The following is a 23158-nucleotide window of genomic DNA, read 5'->3' on the forward strand; positions in this document are numbered from 1 at the left end:
TGTAGGGGTTTAAATTATTAAACAAATGAGTAGTAGATAACTTGCTCAATATTTGCTGAGAAGCAAACTAAATTCCACCTAAATGGCTAAATGCGACATAAATAAATAAATAAGCATAAATGAATATAAATATAAATAATTTTGTAAGAATAGAAATTAGTTTTTACAATTAAAAGAGGTGTGCAAAGGTGTAATTTTTAACTCACAGTTTGAGAAGTGCGGCCATCGAAATTGACTCAAACAAATGAGCAACAGATCACTTGATCAATAACCTGTTTTGAAAAAAAAATTATCAAGTAGGAAGATGAATAATATTTTTTTCTGTATGTATTAACCTTCAGCTCACGTACAGAGAGNCTAATGGGATAACTGTTGTTATATCAATAATGATGAATTGACTTCCATACGTTATATGTAAACTTTGGACTTGTGCATTAAATTTGTATCAAGTATCATAGCATTATTGAAATTCATATATGAACTTTCACAATTAATTGTCTCTATTGTTGTTTGTTGTAGGGGTTTAAATTATTAAACAAATGAGTAGTAGATAACTTGCTCAATATTTGCTGAGAAGCAAACTAAATTCCACCTAAATGGCTAAATGCGACATAAATAAATAAATAAGCATAAATGAATATAAATATAAATAATTTTGTAAGAATAGAAATTAATTTTTACAATTAAAAGAGGTGTGCAAAGGTGTAATTTTTAACTCACAGTTTGAGAAGTGCGGCTATCGAAATTGACTCAAACAAATGAGCAACAGATCACTTGATCAATAACCTGTTTTGAAAAAAAAATTATCAAGTAGGAAGATGAATAATATTTTTTTTCTGTATGTATTAACCTTCAGCTCACGTACAGAGAGATTAAAAAAAACTGGAAATCTTTTGCTTGGTTTGAGCTATGGATATATGCGTTAAAAAAGTTGATAATCTTTTGCTTTCTTTGAGGTGTGAGGATATACGTGTACTTTTACACGATTTTTTTTTAAAATATAGAGATTTTAAACAAGTTGTAAACCATGCGCCCAAGTAAAAAAAGGTGACAATCTTTTGCTTTCTTTGAGATGCATGTATATGCGTGTACTTTATAATTAAATAAGAATATTTTTTTTTAAACCATAAAGCTGCAAACCATGTGTCCAATTCTATAAGTTGATTAAATAATTTTTTGTTATATTTTTTAAGAGAAAATTGCCATTTTGGTCCAATGACTATTATAGTAATGTTAATTGCTATCCGTGACTTTCAAAAATATTAATTGCGTAACTTGACTATGCATTTTTTCTCAATTTTGGTCACGCCGGCCAAATTGACAGTCAAATGTGACTGGAAAATATTAATAGGTCAAACACTAAGGGTATTTTTGTCATTTTACTTTATATTATTTCATCTTCGTCGTCTTCTCCATTCAACTGTCGCCGTCAACTTGAAGCTACTGTCGCCGTCGACTTGAAGAGAGAAGCAGCAGCAGATCGAAGAAAGAAGCAGCACCCGTGGCTCTCTCGGCTCTCTCGCTGGTTGAACGAAGAAAGAAGCAGCAACCGCGAATTTCTGTCACTCGGTCTTCACTGGTAATGGCGACGGAAAGAGGTATGGGAGTTGTCGATGAAGCAGAGTGGCGGCCATGGCAGTCCGGCGGTGAGCACCAACCAGCGACCCCAGGTCTCCCTCTCGAACTGCAGACCGACAGCGACCGATAGCGAGCATTGGCGTGGCTCCTCTTCTCTGACGAGCTGTTTGGTAGCTTCAACCATGGCGAAAATGGTGGAAATGGATGATGTCGGTAGCTTCACGTCGCCTTGAAGCTATCGTCTCCAGCAACGATGGTGGGAATGGAAAATGTCGGCAAACATAACAAGAAAATGACTATTTTGCCCCTTCCAATTAAGAATAATATGTGATTTAATTTTTTCCGATCACTTTTGACCGGAAATTTAGTCGGCGTGACCAAAATTGAGGAAAAATGCATAGTCAAGGTACGCAATTAAAATTTTTGAAAGTCGCGAATAGCAATAACACTACTACAATAGTTATTGGACCAAAATGGCAATTTTCNCGATCACTTTTGACCGGAAATTTAGTCGGCGTGACCAAAATTGAGGAAAAATGCATAGTCAAGGTACGCAATTAAAATTTTTGAAAGTCGCGAATAGCAATTAACACTACTACAATAGTTATTGGACCAAAATGGCAATTTTCTCTATTTTTTAAGCATGAAAGTTGAACAATTTGTCAGGATCCGTTGTAAATTCTTTATATATGTTTGTGTCTTAAGTAATGATGTATATAATTATATATGTTTGTGGCTTAAGTAATGATACGACGAAGAACAATCATGCGACATACATATATATAAGCTATGAGTTAAGTAAATCGAAGATGAAATATACATATCACGCCAAAATATATAGATATATCAGCCTAACAATGGAAGTTCAGCAGTTTAGCAAATTACATGGATATCATTTGATAAGATCTCATGTCCTTCAAAATTATTGTTTTCACTTATTGTAGTATGGAAATTGTAAATTCGGAACTTAGCTTTTCATCATCAGTACAAAAGAAATACCTGAGCGTCCTTGTAGAAATTTTCTTTTTACGTAGATGTGATTCCACAATGGTTTTGTAAGAATTTTTTTTAGCAAAGGTTGTAAAAAATTTTTGGTATGGAAATGGCGTTGTTACAATGGCCATTTGTATTGAATGTTTTTAAAACTATTTTTGGCATTTATTTCAATGTTATTATATATATATATATATATATATACACGTGGTATGGAAACTTAGCTTTTTGGCATTTCTTGTAAGTGCAGCATGAGTCACGTGGTATCCCACCCTAAATGTCGATTTGTTCTTTAACCATAGTGAATTTGGTCGTCCAATCCAATCACTCCTATCATTTTGTTGTTGTATTCACCAAATAACAGGTTTATGCGATCCTATCTTTCTCATTATTGATGGTTGCGGCTAACTATTCCGACACAAAAAAAAATCCAATCACTCAATTTTTTTTATATATTTATGGTCTTCTTAATCTTGTCTTTTCTTAATCAGTATCAGATCCATAATTAAGAGTGCATAATGAGTCATGTTGTGGTCTCCCACCCTTATATTATAGCATTTTTTTTTGTTTTGTAGATCTTGTTTATGTTGTGGTCTCCCACCCTTCTATTATTGCATTTTTTTAGATCTTGTTTTTGCTTTATCAGTGGAGTTGGTTTGCTTAGTGGAGGAGTGGGTATGCATGTTAATAATATAATATTGAATCCTAAATTATGTATACATACCATGCGGATATAATATTCAAAGAAGGCCCATGCAAATAGTGTCAGAGTTGTATTTAAGCGGTCTGAATTTGAACGGCCGATCATCTGCAAGGGCAAATATGGCATTCTGTTTGCAAAGCACATTCGCAAAAGCACAAGGTACAAGAAATTCCGTCGAAAAAAGTCTTGGGCAAATTATAAGTGACTCTTTATATTATTTTAAGATAAATTACTCTAGACTGTAAAGGAATTGAGAAGAGTGAGTGAAAGAGAGTCTGCGATCTGCAACTCCATCTGTGAGGCAAAATGGCTGTCAATGAGGAAGAAAATAACACAGTGGAGTGGGTGGGTGGGTGGATTAAAAAAAATTAAAAAAAAAAAAGATGAAAGTGGAGTGGTTGGACGAAAAGACAAAAGGATAAAGAGGAAGAAAACAAAAAAAAATGCCAAACTCGTAATTTGATTAAGATTTGGAATCCTGCTTGATTGTCCCCATGGCCCCCATTTTTTTTTTGTCGGCAAACTTTATGTATAATATAGAAAGCAGGCCCACGAGAGTAATTGAATATTTGTACTTAAGCAGTCGGAAAGTGAACGTCTGATAATCGGCAAGGGCAAATTAGATAGCTATTATTGCAATGTACAACAACATAAGCACAAAGTGCAATAAAATTCGCCTGAAAAATTCTTGGGCAAAAATAAGGTGAATGTAGAGTTGTGAATATGGAGTATAGGACCTGTGAATATAGAGTTTTGAATGTGTGAATGCATAACAGTGGTAATATAGTTACTAAACATATAATCATGTAATGTGTGAATGTGGAGTTTACAAAGTATGAATGTAGACCCAGGTCCACTTTGCAAGATGGACCTGGGTCCACGGCATAACAAATTCCCTCCAACCAAACACTGTAATTGCCAAATTCATTGAATTCCAATTCAATGAATTACAACTCCCCCAAATTACACCTAACCAAACAACCCCTTAGAGCAAACTCAGCTTAGTTCATAGGCTCAGTAAAAATCAAGTCTTTAAATCACTAAATCAATCACAAAATTATCATTCCTAAACTCATACATGAATCATGAGATACAGTAACTAAAAAAAAAAATCAGCCTTCCGAGTTAGAAACATTTAACCCAAGAATGAATTTTGGGGAAGAAGCGGAATGCAGTAAGCATCAAACTATGAACATGAAGAAGAAGAAGAAGAATAAGAAGTGAACTGAAAGTTTTACCACCAAAAGCGAGATCAACAAATTTCAAAGAGGACACTTGTTTATGTGAATTGACTGTAAAAATGAAGTTAGTATTATTGAAAACGAAAAAAATAAACATTTCCTAATTAAACCTTAACAACGTAACTATTACTATTACAAGAAATGAGGAACATAAGATTCAAACTGTACAGGCTATAAAAAACAGCGGCCGTGGCTGGCGAGTTAGGTTGGAAAGTGGCAAGCCCAGGCGTGAAGTGCACTGAAGATACCAACCCAAACAACGAACTATTATTATATAGCTCCGTGCCTGACTTTAACCCATAACTATCACGTGGTCTCTCATCCTTGATGTCAGCTACATTAACGAATCAGACCAGTCGCCTGCTGGAGATCGAAGGAGCACCATCTCAGATCGTAGACCTCCTTCGCCACCAAATGCTACTGGTTCGCCGAGGCGAAAGCATCCGTCGGAAGATTTGGGAGACGCGTGCGAAAGTTGAGATAGCGGGTTTGATCTTACAAGCTGCTGCAAAATGGGTTGTTTTCTTTTGATTTAGGCAGAATGAAGAATAAGCCAACCACTCTTCCAAATAATGAAACCCAACCACTCTTATTTTGTTGTTTTTGTCTGATCTTCAACAAAGTCACTCCGGGGAAAGAAAACCAACTACTCCAATTGTTTTTGTTTTTGCCTTTGCCAACGAACAAGTATAAGCACCACAACCAGAAATAATTCAACCACTCCAATTTTTTTTTTTAATTTTTTTGTCTTTTTTTTCTTGTTGTTTGCTATTTAATATTGAGCTATCACGTGGTGGCCTTCAACTTTTAACTGCCCGTTCGTCTTTTTCAACCGGAAATTGGCCGTCCGATTATCGGCAAGGGCAAAATAGGGTACTAATTATGCAATGAACAACAATAGAAGCACAAAGTACAAAAAATATCGCCTGAAAAAGTGCTGGGCAAAAATTAACTCGCTCTTTATATTATATAGTAGATATATAATAAGAAGCAGTTTTCAAAAAAAATGTATATATATATATATAATAAGAAGCAAATGAAAAGAGAGGCGGCGACGCCAAAGAAAACAGCTAAATTATGATTTATGGGAAATGAATGGTACAAGTAATGCTGCTTCTAAACGATTTCAATATCACCACTATCTAGCAACGGAACTCAACTTTAGATCCATCAATACATCCGCGCCCATATTTATATGGAAAATTGTTAGGAAACCATACAACCAAAACAGTATGCTAAGCTAAAAATAGTCAAAAAGTATGTCATACAGAATGAATTGCAATTGCGCCGTCCTCCATCACCACAGCACCATACCGCATCGTCTCAGACAGAAATTTTGAACATTACAAACTCTGCCATTTCTTCTCATCTTTGACTCATTCAGTACCAAAGTAATTAATAGAAAAAGAGCTAAACAAATTGAAATTCACCTCTGCTCCCCTGCCACCTCCACCTCCTTTTGAATCTCGCATGCATGATATTCCCTAGCTATTTGTCAGCCAAAGATATCGCCAACAGTAAAATTATCATCTATATATAAAATGGTAGTACAATCCCATCACTAGCAGCGACCGCACACTGCAAATTTACATTTTCATATTATTAGTTTCACAAAAATGTGAATAATTAAGTTGAAGGGGCTAGCTAAGTTTTGTCCATCACTTGCTTCTACATACCAAGTGCTCAAGTACTGGTTATGTGTTTTCCTGGTGAAAAGACCTCAGGTGTTTGATAAGACTACTCTTCAATGATTCAGGAATTTGTGAAATAAATGTTGCTTTGGCATCTGCAATTAACAGCCTCCTGCACAATAAACAAGACATAGCCTGAGGAACTGAACAACAAGAAACACAACCATGCATTATCTCACTTAGAATGAACTAATATATGCACAACAATATACAGAGAAACTGAAAAAAGTCACAAGAAATGAAGAAATAAATAAGGATATTAGAAAGCAACGACTGACTAATAACTTGTAAGTCATTCAAGCCAAGCATAGACCAACTATATGGCATGGGAAACGATAAACAGCATCCGATTTTGTGCAAACTTTTTGAACCCGATCTGACCTTAAAATACTGAATGGACACAAAAGTTTTCTAGCATCTAATGCTCTGTCCCATTAACAGTAAACTTTTAAAGAACTTAAAAGGCAACTGATATTATTCCTTTCATATACATCAAGAAAATTCCTGCACGTTGCTAACGCAGCAAGAGAACTCCGCAACAAGGACTTCTTTGGAGTTTGATTTTGTTTCACCATAATAGTTGTTACAGGTTTCCATACAGATATCCAACAAGAAAGTTAACTAATATACATCTACTTGGCATATTAATACTATTACTGGACTACCTTTAAAAACTAAGAACATTGGTTGGGAAGCTAACTTGCATACCAGTATCAACTGAAGACAAGATCAATACTCCACAGTAGTTCAACAAAAATTCACAATAGTAGTAACCATCTAATAGCAGCCACTCAATTAAATCAAATCAATTGAAGCTTCAATGGGGGGAAAATTAATAGTCTCGGAATAAGGATAAATGTTTGAATCCAGGTGCACACAAGTACTATAAAACCAACCAATTACTTTAACTACAACAGGTAAGCAGAACATACTTTTCCTCATCATAATCTGATGTTCCATTACTGTCTCCTCGTACACATAACCTTTTCTTAGATCGCATGAGGGAATAGACATTATCTGTCCAACCACATGATCGCAGCACTGATGAAGCTTCTTTCATCAATCTGAAATGTGTTTAAGAAAATGGTTAAACAATTATTTCAAAGAACATGTCACATCCTGCTGCCTAAAAGTCTGCATATCACAATAGAAGGTCAGCGGTTTAATATCAAAAACATCAAAGAAAACCTCAACACAACGGAAATGCAAATCAATATGTGAGCATTAGCCAGAAAAATGAATACCCAACTACTTCTGTCCAATAAGCTTTCCCAGGATGTGTGTGTGTGTGAAAGATGAGGAAGGAGCAGAAAAAGAGGAAAAGTTAAGGTCTGCTTTATTTATTTATTTCCTTCCAGTAATGTTGTGATACAACAAACATTTTTATTGATGAGTAGAGGAGTTCAAATTTCAGCAAATGAAACAAAATATGTAGTTCTAGAAGGTCAAGTTTCTCAACTCTTAAGTCATATTAGACATAAATTAACATTTAGAAGCAACAGTGATAAGAACTTACTCTTTCTTCAATACTTCCATTTTCCCCGAAGAGTTAACATCTTCAGATGGCAGAATACATGAATCCGGTGATTTTCTCTTCAAGCTTGAGTTAGTAGTTGAGGATTCCACATTACCATTGAGCAACTCCTTGTGGTCAGAAGTCTCTTTCTTACTATGACCATTCTCTTTACAGAGACCACCATCTAAGGTATCAGCTGTTACAGTCTGGAGTTTACCATTACCATTGGCTAAGGGAGATGATTTTGTTGTCTTGCCATTAACACTAGTTTTGCTAAAACCATTTCTATCTGGTGACCATGCCTCTTTCTTGCCTCTTTCAACACCATTTTTATTTCCAGATTCTCTTTGATGAACAACAATTTTTATATTACCTGCAGCACGCAACTTTGTTATGTTTGCTTTTTCAAAGATGCCTGGAACTTTATCAACTTTAGAAGAAACTGAGTTATTTATCTCTGACTGGTGACCTGAAAATTGCTTCATATTTTCAGGTTTTGCTAAATGGCCTTTGGGGATTTCAGATTTACTGGTGCCATTGGACTCATTATTCTTCAATCCATTGGATGGCAAACATTTCTTGGCAGATGGTGTCCTCTGTTTAGCACGAGAGAAGAACAAGATATAAACCTTCTCTGAAAGAACATCTTGCAAGCTTGAATGCGAGACATAAGAATCATTGCAGCAATACCAACGGCCCATAGCATCCTACAGACCCCAGAACCAATTTTTTTTTAAAAAATAGAGAGTAGATCTAGGTTTCTTGACCAAAGTAAATAAAAAGAAAAATGCAAGGTTCAGTTAAAATATGAATAAGTGGGACAACCTTAATATATGCATAATAATGCCCTGAATCCGGTGAGAAGCCTGAATGCACAATGGTACCAAAGAGCTTGTACTCTGGATGTGGATCCTGTAGCATCAATTACATAACTCATATTTTCAAATAAATAATAAAATAATACGGAGTAATATATAGCATATATCATAAATAATCAATAAAGCAAAAGAAAACACGTTAAAAAATCATTAAACTCAGAGAAAGCATGAAGCTGCATAATCGAAAAAAGCAAATATTAAAAAAAAAAAAACTTATAAAATGCCCTGAAGGATTTCATGTTGTTTTCATTCATGCAGGCATGAGATCCTAGAAACAAAGACACATGCACATAACCAAGTTTAGCGGGTATTAAAGCTTTAGATAAATAAAGCCTTATAATATTATAGACAGGATTATCTGCCATATTTTCAAAACATACCTGGCTTGCTTTACACATGTAGCTTGAAAGCACTAAAACTTCCTCAAAATCAATAGCCTTGTCAATCTTTCCACCAAATATACCTTCAAACCTCTGTCCATTAGAAACAATACAGTAAGCAAAGTACCATGTATGCAAGAACATTAAAAACACAGCATTGTTCCAGCTGTATACCACCTTGAGCTGAATCACAAGAACATTTGGTGCTTGAAGGATTGACATCTGCTTCCGTGCTGCCACCAATTTATTACATCTAAACAAGTATAAACAAATTTCAGATGTATATACATATGGAGTACATAAATAGTAATGTGTAAAACAGATATCAATAAATGACAGAGGACTAAGTACTTACTTGTCACATTTGTACTTGTTATTACCATCTAAAATCTCTGGCTGAAAGAATTTCTGCAGAGCATCTTTCAGAGAGCTACTGTGCAAAACATCAAGACTAATATCCATGATCTCATCTACCTTATTTGACTCAGCTCCACAAGACAAGCATTTCACCTGGTTCTGCAAAGCACCTCCAAAAATTTCCTTAACAACAGTGCTCTCACTTCCATCCCCACCACCAGCACTCCCATTCCCAACCTTCTTCCTCTGTTGCTGCAACTTCTTCAACCGCAAACATGTGTTATGACAGGCATCAATCACATACCGCAAAAACTCATGGGCATCCTCCTGCCTCCCGTTCCTAAAATGCTGTGCAAAAATCTTCAGACAGCTATTAATCTTTGACGGACTGTCTAAAGCCAAATCTAAACTCAACGACCGAGCAATTCGCTTCTCTAATAAACAGAAGGGACACTCGCTCTTTTTCTCCGGGGTTGCATCACCTAGAGGCAGAAAATTAAACGAAAATCAAACTCCCGACGCAAAATTTAGGGCAAAAAATAGGAAACAAACAAAACAGACGGAGAACTTACAGGAGGAGGAATGAAGGGATTTGAGACAAAAATTTGCGAGAGGCGGGGTGTAGGTGAGGCACTGGAGGACGGAATTGAGATAGCAGGTGTTGCCGAGGTTTCTGAGCCCTACAGGAGGACTGGATTTGCGTTTGTGGCTGAGGAGACTCGGCTGCCAAGTCATTTGCAGAACGGCCATCAACGACGTGATTCCGCCGCCGCCGCCTCATTGGATGGAGCGCCCCGCCGTGGCCGCTGCAGCCCCCACCAGCAGAGTCTCATAGCCTACCCTCCGCTTCCAATACAACACAAACCTTATGCGTATAAACTTGTATTCCTCTTTCAACCGCAGATTCGGAGGTTTAATTGTGGTTTATAATCACAGTATATTTTGGATATATCTGTATTTGTGAGGTTTTTGTTTGTGTGCGCGAGAGGGCGAGCGAGGGAGCGAGATTTGTAAAGGGAAGAAAAGAAAGAGGGAAAACGAGGGAGTGAACTGAAGAAGAGAAGTAGAGGAGGAAAGCGAAAGCCCCCACCCAACCCCCAAAGAGGCGTGTCGTTATTTTTGTTATTTTTGTCCAAATCACTTTTCCCTCTTTGTTGCACCGGTTCGGTTCGGTCCCCTCTTCTGACTCGATGCTTTTTGGTCAATGGCTCGACACCATACTATCAATTGGTATACACATACATCGATCATGTTCACATTACATTGTGAATCTTAAAACAAAATTTGTGTACCTTCAATTAATATGTTTTGTATATATAAATAAATAACTTGATAATTGCTGATACATAATATGATAGTTATAGACATAATTAATTACATGTACATAATATGTCAACTACGAATACAGAATTTAAATGTTATTTTTGGACTAGCATCTATAGACCCTAGTCCATGGTATAATTTACCTCATATCATGCCTTACGAGAAATTATTTTATAGACCTAGGTCCACATTGCAAGGTGAACTTGATCCAAAATACACAATTTAAATATTGAATTTTCATAACTTATATATTAAATATCTACAATTTACATATTGAATATTTACAATTTGAATTGTGAACATTCAGTCACCTTGCAATGTGGACCCGGTTCATGGTATACTGATGTCCTACAGGCGGGCCCAATATACCACTCAATTGGGCTTTATAACTATTTGGGCTTTGTTACGGGCTATGCTTCACGTCCAACACAAAATCGATCGTTGCGCACGCCAACTGTTTGAAGTTATTCTCCTGAGACGGAAATGCAAGCCGCCCAAATATGGAATGCAATATGGATAATCGGCATTCGGCAAGCAGATGATTATGGGATACTGAATGTTAGAGGAAAAATAAAAATGAATTGAGGTTATTTGCTATGCTGGCATGGCATATATGATCAACCCCCATCGTCATGTAATGGAAAAGAACACGATATACGGGAATGCATATGCAAGCAGCACGCCGTACTTTATCCCAGCAATTAAGTGAGCTTTTTCTTATCGATAAGACGATGACTAGGAGTCAAGAGATCATTCTGTGTCTTACATATTCTGTCGTGCATGGCATCTCTTGTTCTTACCCTTCGGACAGTTTGATTCTTTGTTGAAATGTTTTTGTGTGAATGTTTTGGATTTATAAATCCCTAATTGCAGAGGAAGAGGCTCTTATATCAACTGCGTTTATTATAATTACAATTAGATTAGTCTTGGAATTTTGTTTGAATACCAGAGGTTTAAACTAAAGATGCTGTTAGTACTCTAACGAATATGGATGTTAAGCATCCTCTGCTTAGTGCTTCCCCTTTTTGCATTTCCGGGTAACAGTATAGATAGTGCAAGAAAGTCTGAAGGCTAATGATGATTAATAATCTAGTGTTTGAATGTTTTCTTAGCAGTTTTCTGGTTTTTGGAAAATTAGTATGGGATTGATAGTGAAGGGAAAGTGTGAAGCACAAAAGGTGCATATGGTGTGTGCCACTCATTTGTGCCTCCTAATCGGATGTGGTTTAAAATACTCACCTCCAAAAACTCATCCAAAAATTTGTGCCCCTCTCTTCATCCTTCCCCACACAGTTTGTCTTCTTCCTATTTCTTATTTAACCATTTCTTCCCTTATCTTTGTCAGTATTATCCTTGTTCAATTCAATCTTCTTTCTCTTTATCACCTAGCTCTCTTCCACTGGTTTCACTCTGCATGCACTCTTTTCTCTAGCTTTGGAGCTCAAGGTCTTTCACTCTTCTCCTTCTCTCTCTGCTTCTGTATTTCTTTTCATGTTCAACATGACTTACTCTCTCCAAGCGTGCCTCGCCTGATTATAACTCTAGCTGAAGGTGTTAACTTTTTGTGTTCTGAGATTTTGGATGAGCACATAAGACAGCTATATTGATACTAACTCATTTATTTCTTGAACTTATTGGTTAATATGAGATGTTACATGTGCTTGATGCTTTGGTTCCTTTGCTTCTTTCATGCTTACTCTGTAAAGGTTTCTAAAATACTCTTCTACACTTGCTTCTATACAACCAATTAGTTTAATAATCAGTTGCTAATATTAGTTAGTATATCTTCATGCATATCAAGAATCTGCTTTTTTTTCCTTGTTTACTAAAACTATTAAATTTTCCATGATACAGCATGCATATCTGCTTTTCTAATTTTTATTGCATATCCAGATTTTTAGAGGGGAAGCATAAAAGGAGCAAAGATGGAGGAGATTACCAATGTGATGGAGTATGAAGCTATTGCTAAGAAGAAGTTGCCTAAGAATGCGTTTGATTACTATGCATCGGGTGCGGAGGACCAGTGGACTCTGGCTGAAAATAGGAATGCCTTCTCAAGAATTCTGTAAGCAGCTCTTATGTCTGAAACCTATTCTCCTGGATAAGCAATCTTGATGGATGACTTTGGCTTCTATTATGTGCTAAATCTTATATAACTTTTATTATTACAATTATTGTTATGAATTCAGGTTTAGGCCCCGTATTCTTATTGATGTGAGCAAAATTGACATGAGCACCACAGTGCTAGGCTTCAAGATTTCCATGCCAATCATGATTGCACCAACAGCCTTTCAGAAAATGGCTCATCCTGAAGGTATTAGTTGATCTTTTACAAGTCTGTTGTAAGTTGACTTCTAATAAGTTAATTTAATAAATTACATCAGGATACCATTTAAAAATAAACATGGATGTTAACCAAGAATCAACTTATCCTAGTACATGTAAATCTTCAATTCATCAGTATAGTTACTTGTAGTTTTTTTATATGAGAACCCTATATCATTTCTGTTTATGTTAATTGTTGTCAGTTGTAAACCTGTTCCTTAAGATTGTTATCGTTCACTTGTTTACTTGTTGATTGACTAACACATCACTTTATTACCCAGTAATAAGCTTACTGTTCATACCTCTAGAATTTTATTGATACACTCTAGCGTTTGTTCGGGCTCAGAGTACTTGAAACACAACACCAATCTTTAGTTTGGACAACCGTACTAGAGTTTTCATTCTAATGAGCTGATTTGATCCTATGCAGGAGAATATGCTACTGCACGAGCTGCATCAGCAGCTGGAACAATTATGGTAAGTCTCTCATTTTCCGAATATGCAGTAATTTTACTACAAAAAATGATGGATTTAGCAGATAAGGTTTCCCAACAATCTGATCAATAAGACTATGAATTCTAAATAATCTAGAACAGCATATGCTATTATATCAATTTGCTGATGAATTTCAAATCTGTGTTTCAGACATTGTCATCATGGGCTACATCCAGTGTTGAGGAGGTGGCTTCAACTGGACCAGGCATCCGCTTTTTCCAGCTTTATGTAAGCATGAAACTCATTTACAGTGCCTTTAAATGTGACAGTCTGGATATGTATGTCTAATAAATGTGTTCTCTCTGATGCCCAGGTTTACAAGGACAGGAATGTTGTTGCTCAACTTGTTAGAAGAGCTGAAAGGGCAGGATTCAAGGCTATAGCTCTTACCGTTGACACCCCAAGGTTGGGGCGTAGGGAAGCTGATATTAAGAACAGGTGTGTAATTATAATATCCATGAGCATCGTAATTATAGAGGAATTAAGAACCACTGTCCTTAACTTAGCTGGCAACTTTAGAATGAAGTTGCATGAGTTAAATCTCCTCTCTTCAATGCAGGTTTACTCTGCCACCATTTCTGACTTTGAAAAACTTTGAAGGATTGGACCTTGGCAAGATGGATAAAGTGAGTGGGGATATAGAATACTTCCATTACTTGATAAAATTCTGTAAGTTTTATTCAGTTAAAATTTTAACCTGTTTTCTTGTTTTAGGCTGATGATTCTGGATTAGCCTCCTATGTCGCTGGTCAAATTGATCGTACTTTGAGTTGGAAGGTATACCAAAACTGTAACATTTCACGTGCATTGGCATAGGCGCATAGCTTGTAGCATCTCATCTTATGTTCTTATTTCAGTACACTTATTGTTTACATGTTTATATGTTGCTGTAATTTCTTGATAATCTTGAACACCAAAGAAGATTTGTCTAGACTCTAGAGATTGAACATATATTGAACCTTTTTATGTAGTCTTAATAATTTATAGATTATTGACAGGATGTTCAGTGGCTCCAGACAATCACTTCATTGCCGATCTTGGTGAAGGGTGTGCTTACTGCTGAGGATGGTATAGAATCACATAAACTTTCGATAAATTTCTCTTTTGTCATTCAAGAAAGCATCCAGTGATGATGAAAATTTTCTAACTTTGTACCAACAGCAAGGATAGCAGTTCAGGCTGGAGCAGCTGGTATAATTGTATCAAATCATGGAGCTCGCCAACTTGACTATGTCCCTGCTACTATCATGGCTCTTGAAGAGGTACCATATATGCTTGTGGGAATATCAAAATAACTCTTTCTCGACTTCTCGTGCACTTTAACATAATGTTGATCACTTTCCAGGTGGTGAAAGCTGCACAAGGCCGCATTCCTGTGTTCTTGGATGGAGGCGTTCGTCGTGGAACTGATGTCTTCAAAGCTCTGGCTCTTGGAGCCTCGGGCATATTTGTAAGTATAGTGTTTCTACAAATTCATGATCACTCTTTCTCCATGCCTTGAATGAACACTAACTGAGTTGTGGGCGGGCATTCAAGATTGGGCGACCGGTGGTGTTCTCGCTGGCTGCAGAAGGAGAAGCAGGTGTGCGGAAAGTTCTTCAGATGCTGCGCGATGAATTCGAGCTGACTATGGCGTTGAGTGGCTGCCGTTCACTGAGAGAGATCACTCGTAACCACATTGTGACTGAATGGGATGCTCCCAACGCCCTTCCTGCCCCTAGGTTATAAGCGCATTCACAGTGGCTTCATTGGAACAGATCAAGTATTATGTTCATCTTTCATGAGCCTGGAACTCATTTCTGTTTAAACTAAGTTTACTGAACATGTGTTTTTTTTTTTTTTTCTTTTTGCTTCTGTAATGATATACTGATGATACTACTCATAAAATGGGCAATAAATATCTTGTTTATATATTTTGGAGTCTGGGTTGGGAGATTTTGAATCTTAATACTAGTCTTTGTTTTTGGCATATAATTATCAATTTGAAATTAACTTATGGTAGAGTTAGCTGATTGATGATAATCATTAAAAATAACTTCTTCTTTTTTTTGAGAATAACAATTTTTTTTAAAACTATCCCGGGAAATAAATATTATGATATAATTTTAATAGAGGGAATATCGTTTTTCTTTCCAATGTTATTAAGCAAAATAAATATAATGAGTTACATATTTTGGAACTAATTAATAGAATAAAATTCGATTTGCAACAATTTTTTAAAGTTTTATTATAGTGTTGGTGTATCTTCAAATAATTATAGTGTTAGTTTACTTTAGTGTACTTTGTCAGTTAGCTCTATTAAATGCAAAGGTATTTTTGGCAAATCAAGTGGACGGAATACCAAATTGAATACAAATTGAATAGTAGATGGATGATTTCGATTATTTACTCAAATGTTATTTTAACGATTAAAAGCAATTCAAGGTTAAACAATATTACCAACCAAATAAATAAATTCAATTTGTTATGTCTATACTACTAAAATTCATAGCTAAATGATATAGGACCAAATTAGGTACGAATTATGACCTAGTTATGTAAAATTGATAGTTGATGACTAATTTGAGAATTACAGCATAATCGGGGGATCATATCAATCATTACTCTAAATATTATGTATTGAAAGTATCTATAAAGAAGTGTTTAGTAATTTAATTGACGTTATATATATTACGGAGTATTTGGCAATTAGCTTATAGTTGATCGTGTTAGTTTATAGTTGATTATATTAACGGTTAATTAATGTTTTTTTTTTGAAAATACGGTTAATTAATGTTAGTTGTTAACATAATAACATGTAAAAATGACTTATAAAGATATTGATATATTATTTTATTTATTTACCTATTGTTAAATTATTTTCATTGTTATTACTAATAAATTGTTAATAATCTAATTTTAAAATTTAATAATAATAATACTATTATTATTATTGTTTTTGTTGTTGTTTTAGTTGCTTTGTTTTGATTAATAATAATAATAATAATAGTATTCCTAATAATAATAATAATAATAATAATAATTCAACATTGAAAATATAAGTTTAAGAAAAAAAAGAAGAAGAAGATAACTACAAGTTTGACAAACACATTGAACAAGACTATTTGTTGATTTTCCCCCACCCTTATACTACAACTAGGGATGTGAATGTGGGCTTGCTCGTCACACCGTGGATTGTAATTTTTGAGAGTCTTTGAAGGCCAGCCTGTGAAGTTTGCGAGCTAAAATTCAATTATAACCTGTCTTATACAGGATTGTGGGCCCCACAAGCTAGCCTACGAGGCCTGCATTTTTGCAAGCCAATATTTTTAGACCATAACTCAAAAATATGTCCTATTAAAAAACGGTTTAAGACTGGTCGGGGGACTTCAACCCACTTTGAGACCCTTATTTTCAACTAACTCTTTGACAATATTCTATAAAAATTTTCATGTTCATATTTTGTTATAGTTTAATGAATAATATATTTAGGTTCTCAAATATATTATTAAATATATTATTGTAATCTATTGTATTTTGAGAAACTAACTCTTTAACGCCTTCAACAATATTAGAAAAAAGGCAAATGAATTTTTAAAAAAGTGTGATTCACACACCTTAGAATAATTCTATCACTAAACCCTTTTTGATGAATTGTTGAATTTCGAATTTATGAAAAGTTCATACATCATTTACATTACCACAATACCATGTATTAAAAAAACGAAAAAGAAAAAAAAGGGTATATTATAGAATTATATTAAAGATTAGGTAGAAAAGTGTAAAATTTCTTAAACTGTGGGGTGTTATTTGTAATTTTGAAACTCGTGGGCAAGATATAAATTCACGAACGGTTCTAACAACACGAACCCTCCTCCTTTGTAAGGGTTTTAACGACTGCAAGAGCGGCGGCTTCAACTTCCAAGCACAGAGCAAATTGATCGACGATGGCGAAGAAGCGAGCTAGGTTGACGAACCCTGAGCCGTTCCTTGCCGGAACGGATTCTGTTTCCGTTGCTTCATCAAGCAAACGATCAAAACCTCCCAAATCTCACCAGCAACAGCAGAAGGCAATGCGGAGCGCTCAGACTCATCTCTATGCTTTAATTCCATATAAAGTTTCTACCTTTTTTTCTAACTATTCCCCCCGTACTTCAATATGTTTTGCAGCTTATATCGACTGGTATGAGCTCGAAGATACTTAAGGAGGCTATGCTTCAGCAGAAGGAAATTGAGGAGGAAGAGACTCGGGAAAAGAACCCTAATGGTTTAGTTTTTACGGAAGAGCGAAGAGATGCGGGTGAGGATGATGACGACGATGGGGATTTTGATAATTTTGTAGGGTTTTCTGAAACTCAGAGTCAGTATGTTGACTTCGAGGTTTGTACATGCCATTCAAGTTTCTATGTTTTTCTTATACAAAGCTAGTTAGCATGAATAATTTGTAGGAAAGGATGTAAAATTCGAAACAGTTTTGAGGATATACCCTGGCATTTTGGAGTCCAAGTTAGGGTAGTCAATATACAAGTCTTAGCACACATAGCTGAGTATGTAACTTTCCTGAAAGATGTAAAATTATCACTACAAGTGGTTTGCTTTTCTTCTTAGTCCTTCCTTTTGGAGATGAAAAAAAGACTAGGTGGGAATTTTGGGTTATACCTTTATGGACTTCACATATATGCTTTGCCAGAAATTTTGCACTTTATTTTAGCCAGGTAGTTGTGTCCATTATGCTGAGGGGTATAATTTTTTGGGGGAAAATTAATGGGTATTCATAAGGGCTGGAGAAATATGTGAAACTCTTCCCGGTGATGAGAAAAGATCCAACTTCTGAGAAATTTTATTTTTTTCATTCCAGCCTATTCATAAAAAAATGACTGATTTTTCTGGTTTATTATAATCTTCTTAATTATTCACCAATTTGATGTTGAAATGCATTGGTGCTCAAATAGGACAAGATTGATGAAGAAGAGGAGAGGCTACTCGAGGCTTTCTTATCAACAAATGATCGTCCACAGAGGACATTGGCTGACATCATTGTTGAGAAAATAAAAGAAAAGGATGCCCAAGCTTCAACAGGTTTGTTTCAGATTTTTCACTGTTTACCTGTTTGAATTGATGACCTTTGCCACAACATCATTCTGTATATTGAAATAAAAATTAACCTATTTCCTGAGTCATGAACACAAATCTTTCAACCAGTAGAGATACAGATTTGTTTCTGTCCTACATTGCATTAAAGTGACATGGTTTCTAAATGCATATGCAGAACTGCAACCAATGCCCAAGTTGGATGACTCCATTATTGAGTTGTACAAAGGGTATGTAACTATCTTCTATTTGGGCTATTTGTGTTGTATGTCTGCAAAAACTGTTACTAATTCTGGAAACTTATCTGTAAATGTTGTGCAGTGTTGGTAAACTTCTTAGCAAATACACCTCAGGCAAAATTCCAAAAGCTTTTAAACACATACCTTCAGTAAAGTATTGGGAAGAAGTCTTATATTTGACTGAACCGGATAAATGGTCACCAAATGCTATGTACCAAGCAACAAGAATTTTTGCTTCCAATATGGGTGTCAAGAAGGCAGAACGCTTTTACAAGCTTGTTTTGCTTCCCCGTGTCAGAGATGATATCAAGAATAATAAGAGATTGCATTTTGCCCTGTATCAGTCTTTGAAGAAAGCTCTTTATAAACCAGCTGCCTTTAATAAGGGAATCTTGTTTCCTTTGTGTGAGGTATTAACATTGGGAACAAAGTCCTTTTTTGCTTATCAGAAGTGGGTGATTGTTTACTTTTTTGGGAATAGAATAATAAGTAACTAATGAAGTGTGTTTCTTAGGTAGCTTAATTATAGACTAGGTGACAAAGTAATATGGAGTATTTATCTTTTCTCTACTCTGTTTATTATTTTTGGTTTATTCTTTTTACTGCATCAATGCTTGCTGTTAATTGTTATATGAATTATTTATTTATATTTCTCTATCTGATTGATATGTTATTGAAATGCATTTATGCTTTGTCAGTCACGGACTTGCTCTATAAGGGAGGCTGTGATTATTGGGAGTATTATTCAAAAGTCGTCTATTCCTCATCTTCATGCTAGGTATGCCTACCTTCAGTTTGGTTGTGGTGATCTTGTACCCTAATTCTTATTTGAAGTACTATTGATGAAAGCTTAAAGAATTTCATATTTGCTTTTGGAATGGACTTCATTTGTATAAAAGGCACTCTTAGGTTAGGAGGTAGAACTTTACCTGTCATAGAAGATATTTTCTGTGCTGTTTCTCATGCTTTTGTGCAAATGAAAGATTCTTTACATTAGAGTTACTCTATAATGGTGTTCCTTTGAAAATAAATAATGGGACAGTTGGTGGAAAATATCCACGATATCGGTATATAGCTAATCAGTGCTATAATTAGGACCATAGTTTGTTTGTTGGTTTAGTAAGGTTTCAAAGGCCTAGCAAAGTTGTATCAGATTTAGGATTCTTAGTATAATTGTATTCTGCAACTTTGGGACTTGTTGAGCATTAAATCATAGGTTTAAACCTTGAAACTTATTTGAAACCTAGATAAGGTTGCATTCATCTGGTATCTTTGTCCTTTGACCAATCATGATCATGAGCCCTTACTGCATGTAATCATGCCCAAATGAGTTACCACAGGTTTTATGACAAGAAGCCTCAACTGAAACACATCCCTATTACATAAGTATTTCCCCCACTACCATGGCACCAGTCATGATTACATTTTTAATCTTAATTTCTTCTTCCGTGGAAGTGACTTCATCACTGCTGGCATTCAACTCACTGATATGGTATGGAACATATTGTAATCAATCATTCAAATGAATGCTTTGAATGCCTATATGTCCATTTTGTGAGTGGTTTTAATCTTTAAATTAAGCTTCTACTTATTCATTATCTAGTACCATCACGTGGCCATTTTCTCTTTCACCAAAGTATCATTTCTTTTTCTTCATTGTTGTTTGCAACTATATTTTTATTGTGAGGTGTTTTACTTCAACATTTGCAGTGTTGCACTCTTGAAGCTTGCTGAAATGGAGTACTGTGGTACAACAAGGTACTTAGACCTTTATTCTTTCTAGTGTTATGATATCCCATATTGGATAATTACCTCTGGTCATAGGCATAGCTGGACTTTATCAACTTAATTGCATATGGTTTGTTGTTTATGCACCTTAAGATGCTTAAACAATTTCTTTACAAGAACATGCTATTTGAATGCATATAACAATTTCAATATCCTGCTGCAGTTACTTCATTCAGGTACTGATTGAGAAGAAATATGCTTTGCCATATCGTGTCCTTAATGCTATGGCTGCTCACTTCATGAAATTCAATGATGAGTCAAGGGTTATGCCAGTAATCTGGCACCTATCACTTCTTTGCTTTGTGCGGAGGTTTGAAAGCTTCCTCTTATCTTCCTTAGTAATTCTCATGTGTTCATGAACATTCATTTCTGTTCCTTTTTAGGCTTCTCTATCCTCCTATCCTCTTTACCCACTCTTATACCATCACAAATTCACAAGCATTGCATAATGTTGCAGTTTCCTCTATCATATTCTAATGTGAAAAGAATTGTGACAGATACAAAGCTGATTTAAGGAAAGAGGATAAATCTAATATACTCACTCTGGTGGAAAGGCAAAGGCATCATCTGGTATGAAGCTTTATCTGATTGTGGGTGCAATACCTTTTCAGTTTGGGTGTGCTATTATATCTTAGTAACACCTCTTCTCAATTGCCAGATTACACCAGAGATACTACGTGAGCTAAATAACAGTCGAAGTCGTGGGGAAAAGGAGGATGACCCTATGTTGATATATATCCTTTTTGATCAAATGTCTATAGTTCCTCGACTTTATGCCTGCCTAAACCTTATTTGGAGCATGTTCCTATTTTATTAATTAAGTGATCTCTAGTTCAAATTAATCTTGCTTTGGGTTTCTTGACAAAAGATTACCTAAACCTGTTTCTGTTATCAACAAAATGATTGAAGAAGATAGGTTTGATATCCCAGAAGTTCCTATGGAAGAAGATTAAAGTTATATTTGGTGGCTTTTCCTTGTGGTAAAGTTCCATCAAGTTGATTACTCTTTCCTCTATTGCTAGGATATTTGTGTTTATTGATATTAGTAGGCAAACTAGTGCTTAATGGCTAATTACCTGACCTATTGTTTGACAATGCAGTCATGTCCTAGATTTTGATAGTATTGTTTGGATTGATTCATTTCATCGATCCATTACAAATGGTCTCCCAGCTGTAAGAATTGAAGATCCTGGGTGATGGTGGCATTTGGGCTTTGAGTGAGTGATAATATATTTTTGAATATTTGCTGATTTAATAGTGGAAGGCAAGTTTTATGAATGTCAACATAAGCTGTTACCGAGTTTAATTAGTTTTTGATAATTGATATTTATTGTAGCATAAATAGTCCAGTGGAGGCAACCCCATTTCTTTAACAATTTTGCAGTATTGCCTACAATATTTTCTGTTGAATTATTGATTTTCCTCATATAGGACAGGTCAATTTATGTTCAAATTTACAGTATTGCTTCCTCTAAAGTTGATTTTGCCAGTTGCCAATGTTTACCAATAAACCAAATATCAATCGGTAAGACCGAACAAAACGTGATTTTGTGAAGTGTTGTTTGTATTTCCAGGTTTTGTGATGTTTGGTATAATAATTAATATAATTGAGGTGCATGTTGAGGTAGGATGGTGAATGAATGTTGGGAGGCATGTGGTGTGGAAGTTAAAAGTTGTCGAGAATTATTGTATCCACTAAGGGATGAATAGAATTGAATTGAATTGCAGGATGACAGTTGTGTCACTCATCTTAAAGTGACTCCCCATTGACCCATTCCCCAACCTAAATTCAAATTTTATACTTCCGCGCATGCATAGCATTTGTTTTAGTACTCAAAAGTCAGGTACTTCAAGGGACGTTTTTCGTTTTACTATTGGTTTCAGAATCAGAATCATTAAAAATAATAATAATAAAGAAAAGAAGAAACAGTTGATTGTATGTTATCTTTATAAATATTGTAAATATAGTTAACATATTATACAGGGCACTTGGGTCAAATGTTGAAATTGAATTGGTAATTAAAATCAAATACTTGATAATGGTAGTCGTGGTTGTCCGATGATAGCTACAATTGACCTAGGCTCCTTTATAAAAGGAGCATTAGTCTCCATTATACGAAGTACTTAAGATTTTCTAAAAAAATAAAATTTAGAGGTGTTTTGGAGAATGGTTTTTTTTTTTTTTTTTTTTTCAAAATGCTTATTTGTCAAACGTCTATATTTGTGTGATAGGAAATATACCCCAAGTTATCAACCCATGTATATGTAACAAGAGTCTTTTTCTGACCTGACGGGAGTACTTGATTGACATGACCTAGGCCTCTCATTAGCTTAATGAGCTTATGCTCTTAGTCCTTTATGCTCGGTCCGACCCGAATGCTTGGCTAGGGCTCCGAGCCCGTGTAACAAGCCCTTAAAGATGAACCTTAACAATAGCGCTCAGAACGAGCTCGATAGCCATTGGCTAGTCAAATATTCCGCTACATGTAGACGCCTCTCTTTAGCCTCCGGGACTGCCGTGTGTGTGGTACATGTTGGTGTCTCGACATGTGTCTCCTTTAATTCTTTATAAATACCTCGC

The 23158-nt window shown here is 35.4% G+C and overlaps 3 protein-coding genes across 6 annotated transcripts; 2 read left to right on the top strand and 1 right to left on the bottom strand.

Annotated features, from left to right (window-relative positions):
* Nucleotides 1-5569: 5569 nt before the first annotated feature.
* Nucleotides 5570-10436, bottom strand: LOC116009886 (ubiquitin carboxyl-terminal hydrolase 25). Of its 2 annotated transcripts, XM_031249069.1 has the most exons (10): nucleotides 9910-10436; nucleotides 9336-9819; nucleotides 9158-9233; nucleotides 8981-9073; nucleotides 8548-8634; nucleotides 8192-8429; nucleotides 7723-8095; nucleotides 7139-7270; nucleotides 6192-6318; nucleotides 5570-6093 (listed from the first exon to the last, which is right to left on the bottom strand). In XM_031249069.1, the coding sequence occupies exons 1-9, from the start codon at nucleotides 10085-10087 to the stop codon at nucleotides 6210-6212; spliced, it is 1770 nt and encodes a 589-aa protein (XP_031104929.1). In that variant the 5' UTR covers nucleotides 10088-10436; the 3' UTR covers nucleotides 5570-6093; nucleotides 6192-6209. The 2 variants fall into 2 exon arrangements, with proteins under 2 accessions (XP_031104929.1, XP_031104928.1); XM_031249068.1 differs by having other exon boundaries at nucleotides 7723-8429.
* A 1543-nt stretch (nucleotides 10437-11979) lies between these two features.
* On the top strand, nucleotides 11980-15393 carry LOC116011025 (peroxisomal (S)-2-hydroxy-acid oxidase-like). 3 transcript variants are annotated; one of them, XM_031250522.1, is made up of 12 exons: nucleotides 11980-12106; nucleotides 12554-12725; nucleotides 12850-12974; nucleotides 13416-13462; nucleotides 13631-13708; nucleotides 13794-13918; nucleotides 14040-14106; nucleotides 14195-14257; nucleotides 14479-14548; nucleotides 14642-14742; nucleotides 14826-14930; nucleotides 15017-15208. In XM_031250522.1, the coding sequence occupies exons 2-12, from the start codon at nucleotides 12586-12588 to the stop codon at nucleotides 15206-15208; spliced, it is 1113 nt and encodes a 370-aa protein (XP_031106382.1). In that variant the 5' UTR covers nucleotides 11980-12106; nucleotides 12554-12585. The 3 variants fall into 3 exon arrangements, with proteins under 3 accessions (XP_031106382.1, XP_031106383.1, XP_031106384.1); XM_031250523.1 differs by lacking the exon at nucleotides 11980-12106 and adding an exon at nucleotides 12114-12211; XM_031250524.1 differs by lacking the exon at nucleotides 11980-12106 and having other exon boundaries at nucleotides 12586-12725; nucleotides 15017-15393.
* Nucleotides 15394-17323: 1930 nt separating this feature from the next.
* LOC116011441 (bystin) lies at nucleotides 17324-22039 on the top strand. Its single transcript, XM_031251002.1, has 12 exons — nucleotides 17324-17529; nucleotides 17630-17839; nucleotides 18412-18538; nucleotides 18729-18780; nucleotides 18872-19199; nucleotides 19488-19567; nucleotides 20500-20547; nucleotides 20741-20887; nucleotides 21075-21147; nucleotides 21236-21311; nucleotides 21451-21557; nucleotides 21678-22039. Exons 1-11 carry the CDS (start codon nucleotides 17407-17409, stop codon nucleotides 21528-21530), a joined length of 1344 nt encoding a protein of 447 aa, XP_031106862.1. The 5' UTR covers nucleotides 17324-17406; the 3' UTR covers nucleotides 21531-21557; nucleotides 21678-22039.
* The last annotated feature ends 1119 nt before the right edge of the window (nucleotides 22040-23158 follow it).

Source organism: Ipomoea triloba, chromosome 2 (assembly GCF_003576645.1).
Source record: "Ipomoea triloba cultivar NCNSP0323 chromosome 2, ASM357664v1".
NCBI classification, from domain to species: Eukaryota; Viridiplantae; Streptophyta; class Magnoliopsida; order Solanales; family Convolvulaceae; genus Ipomoea; species Ipomoea triloba.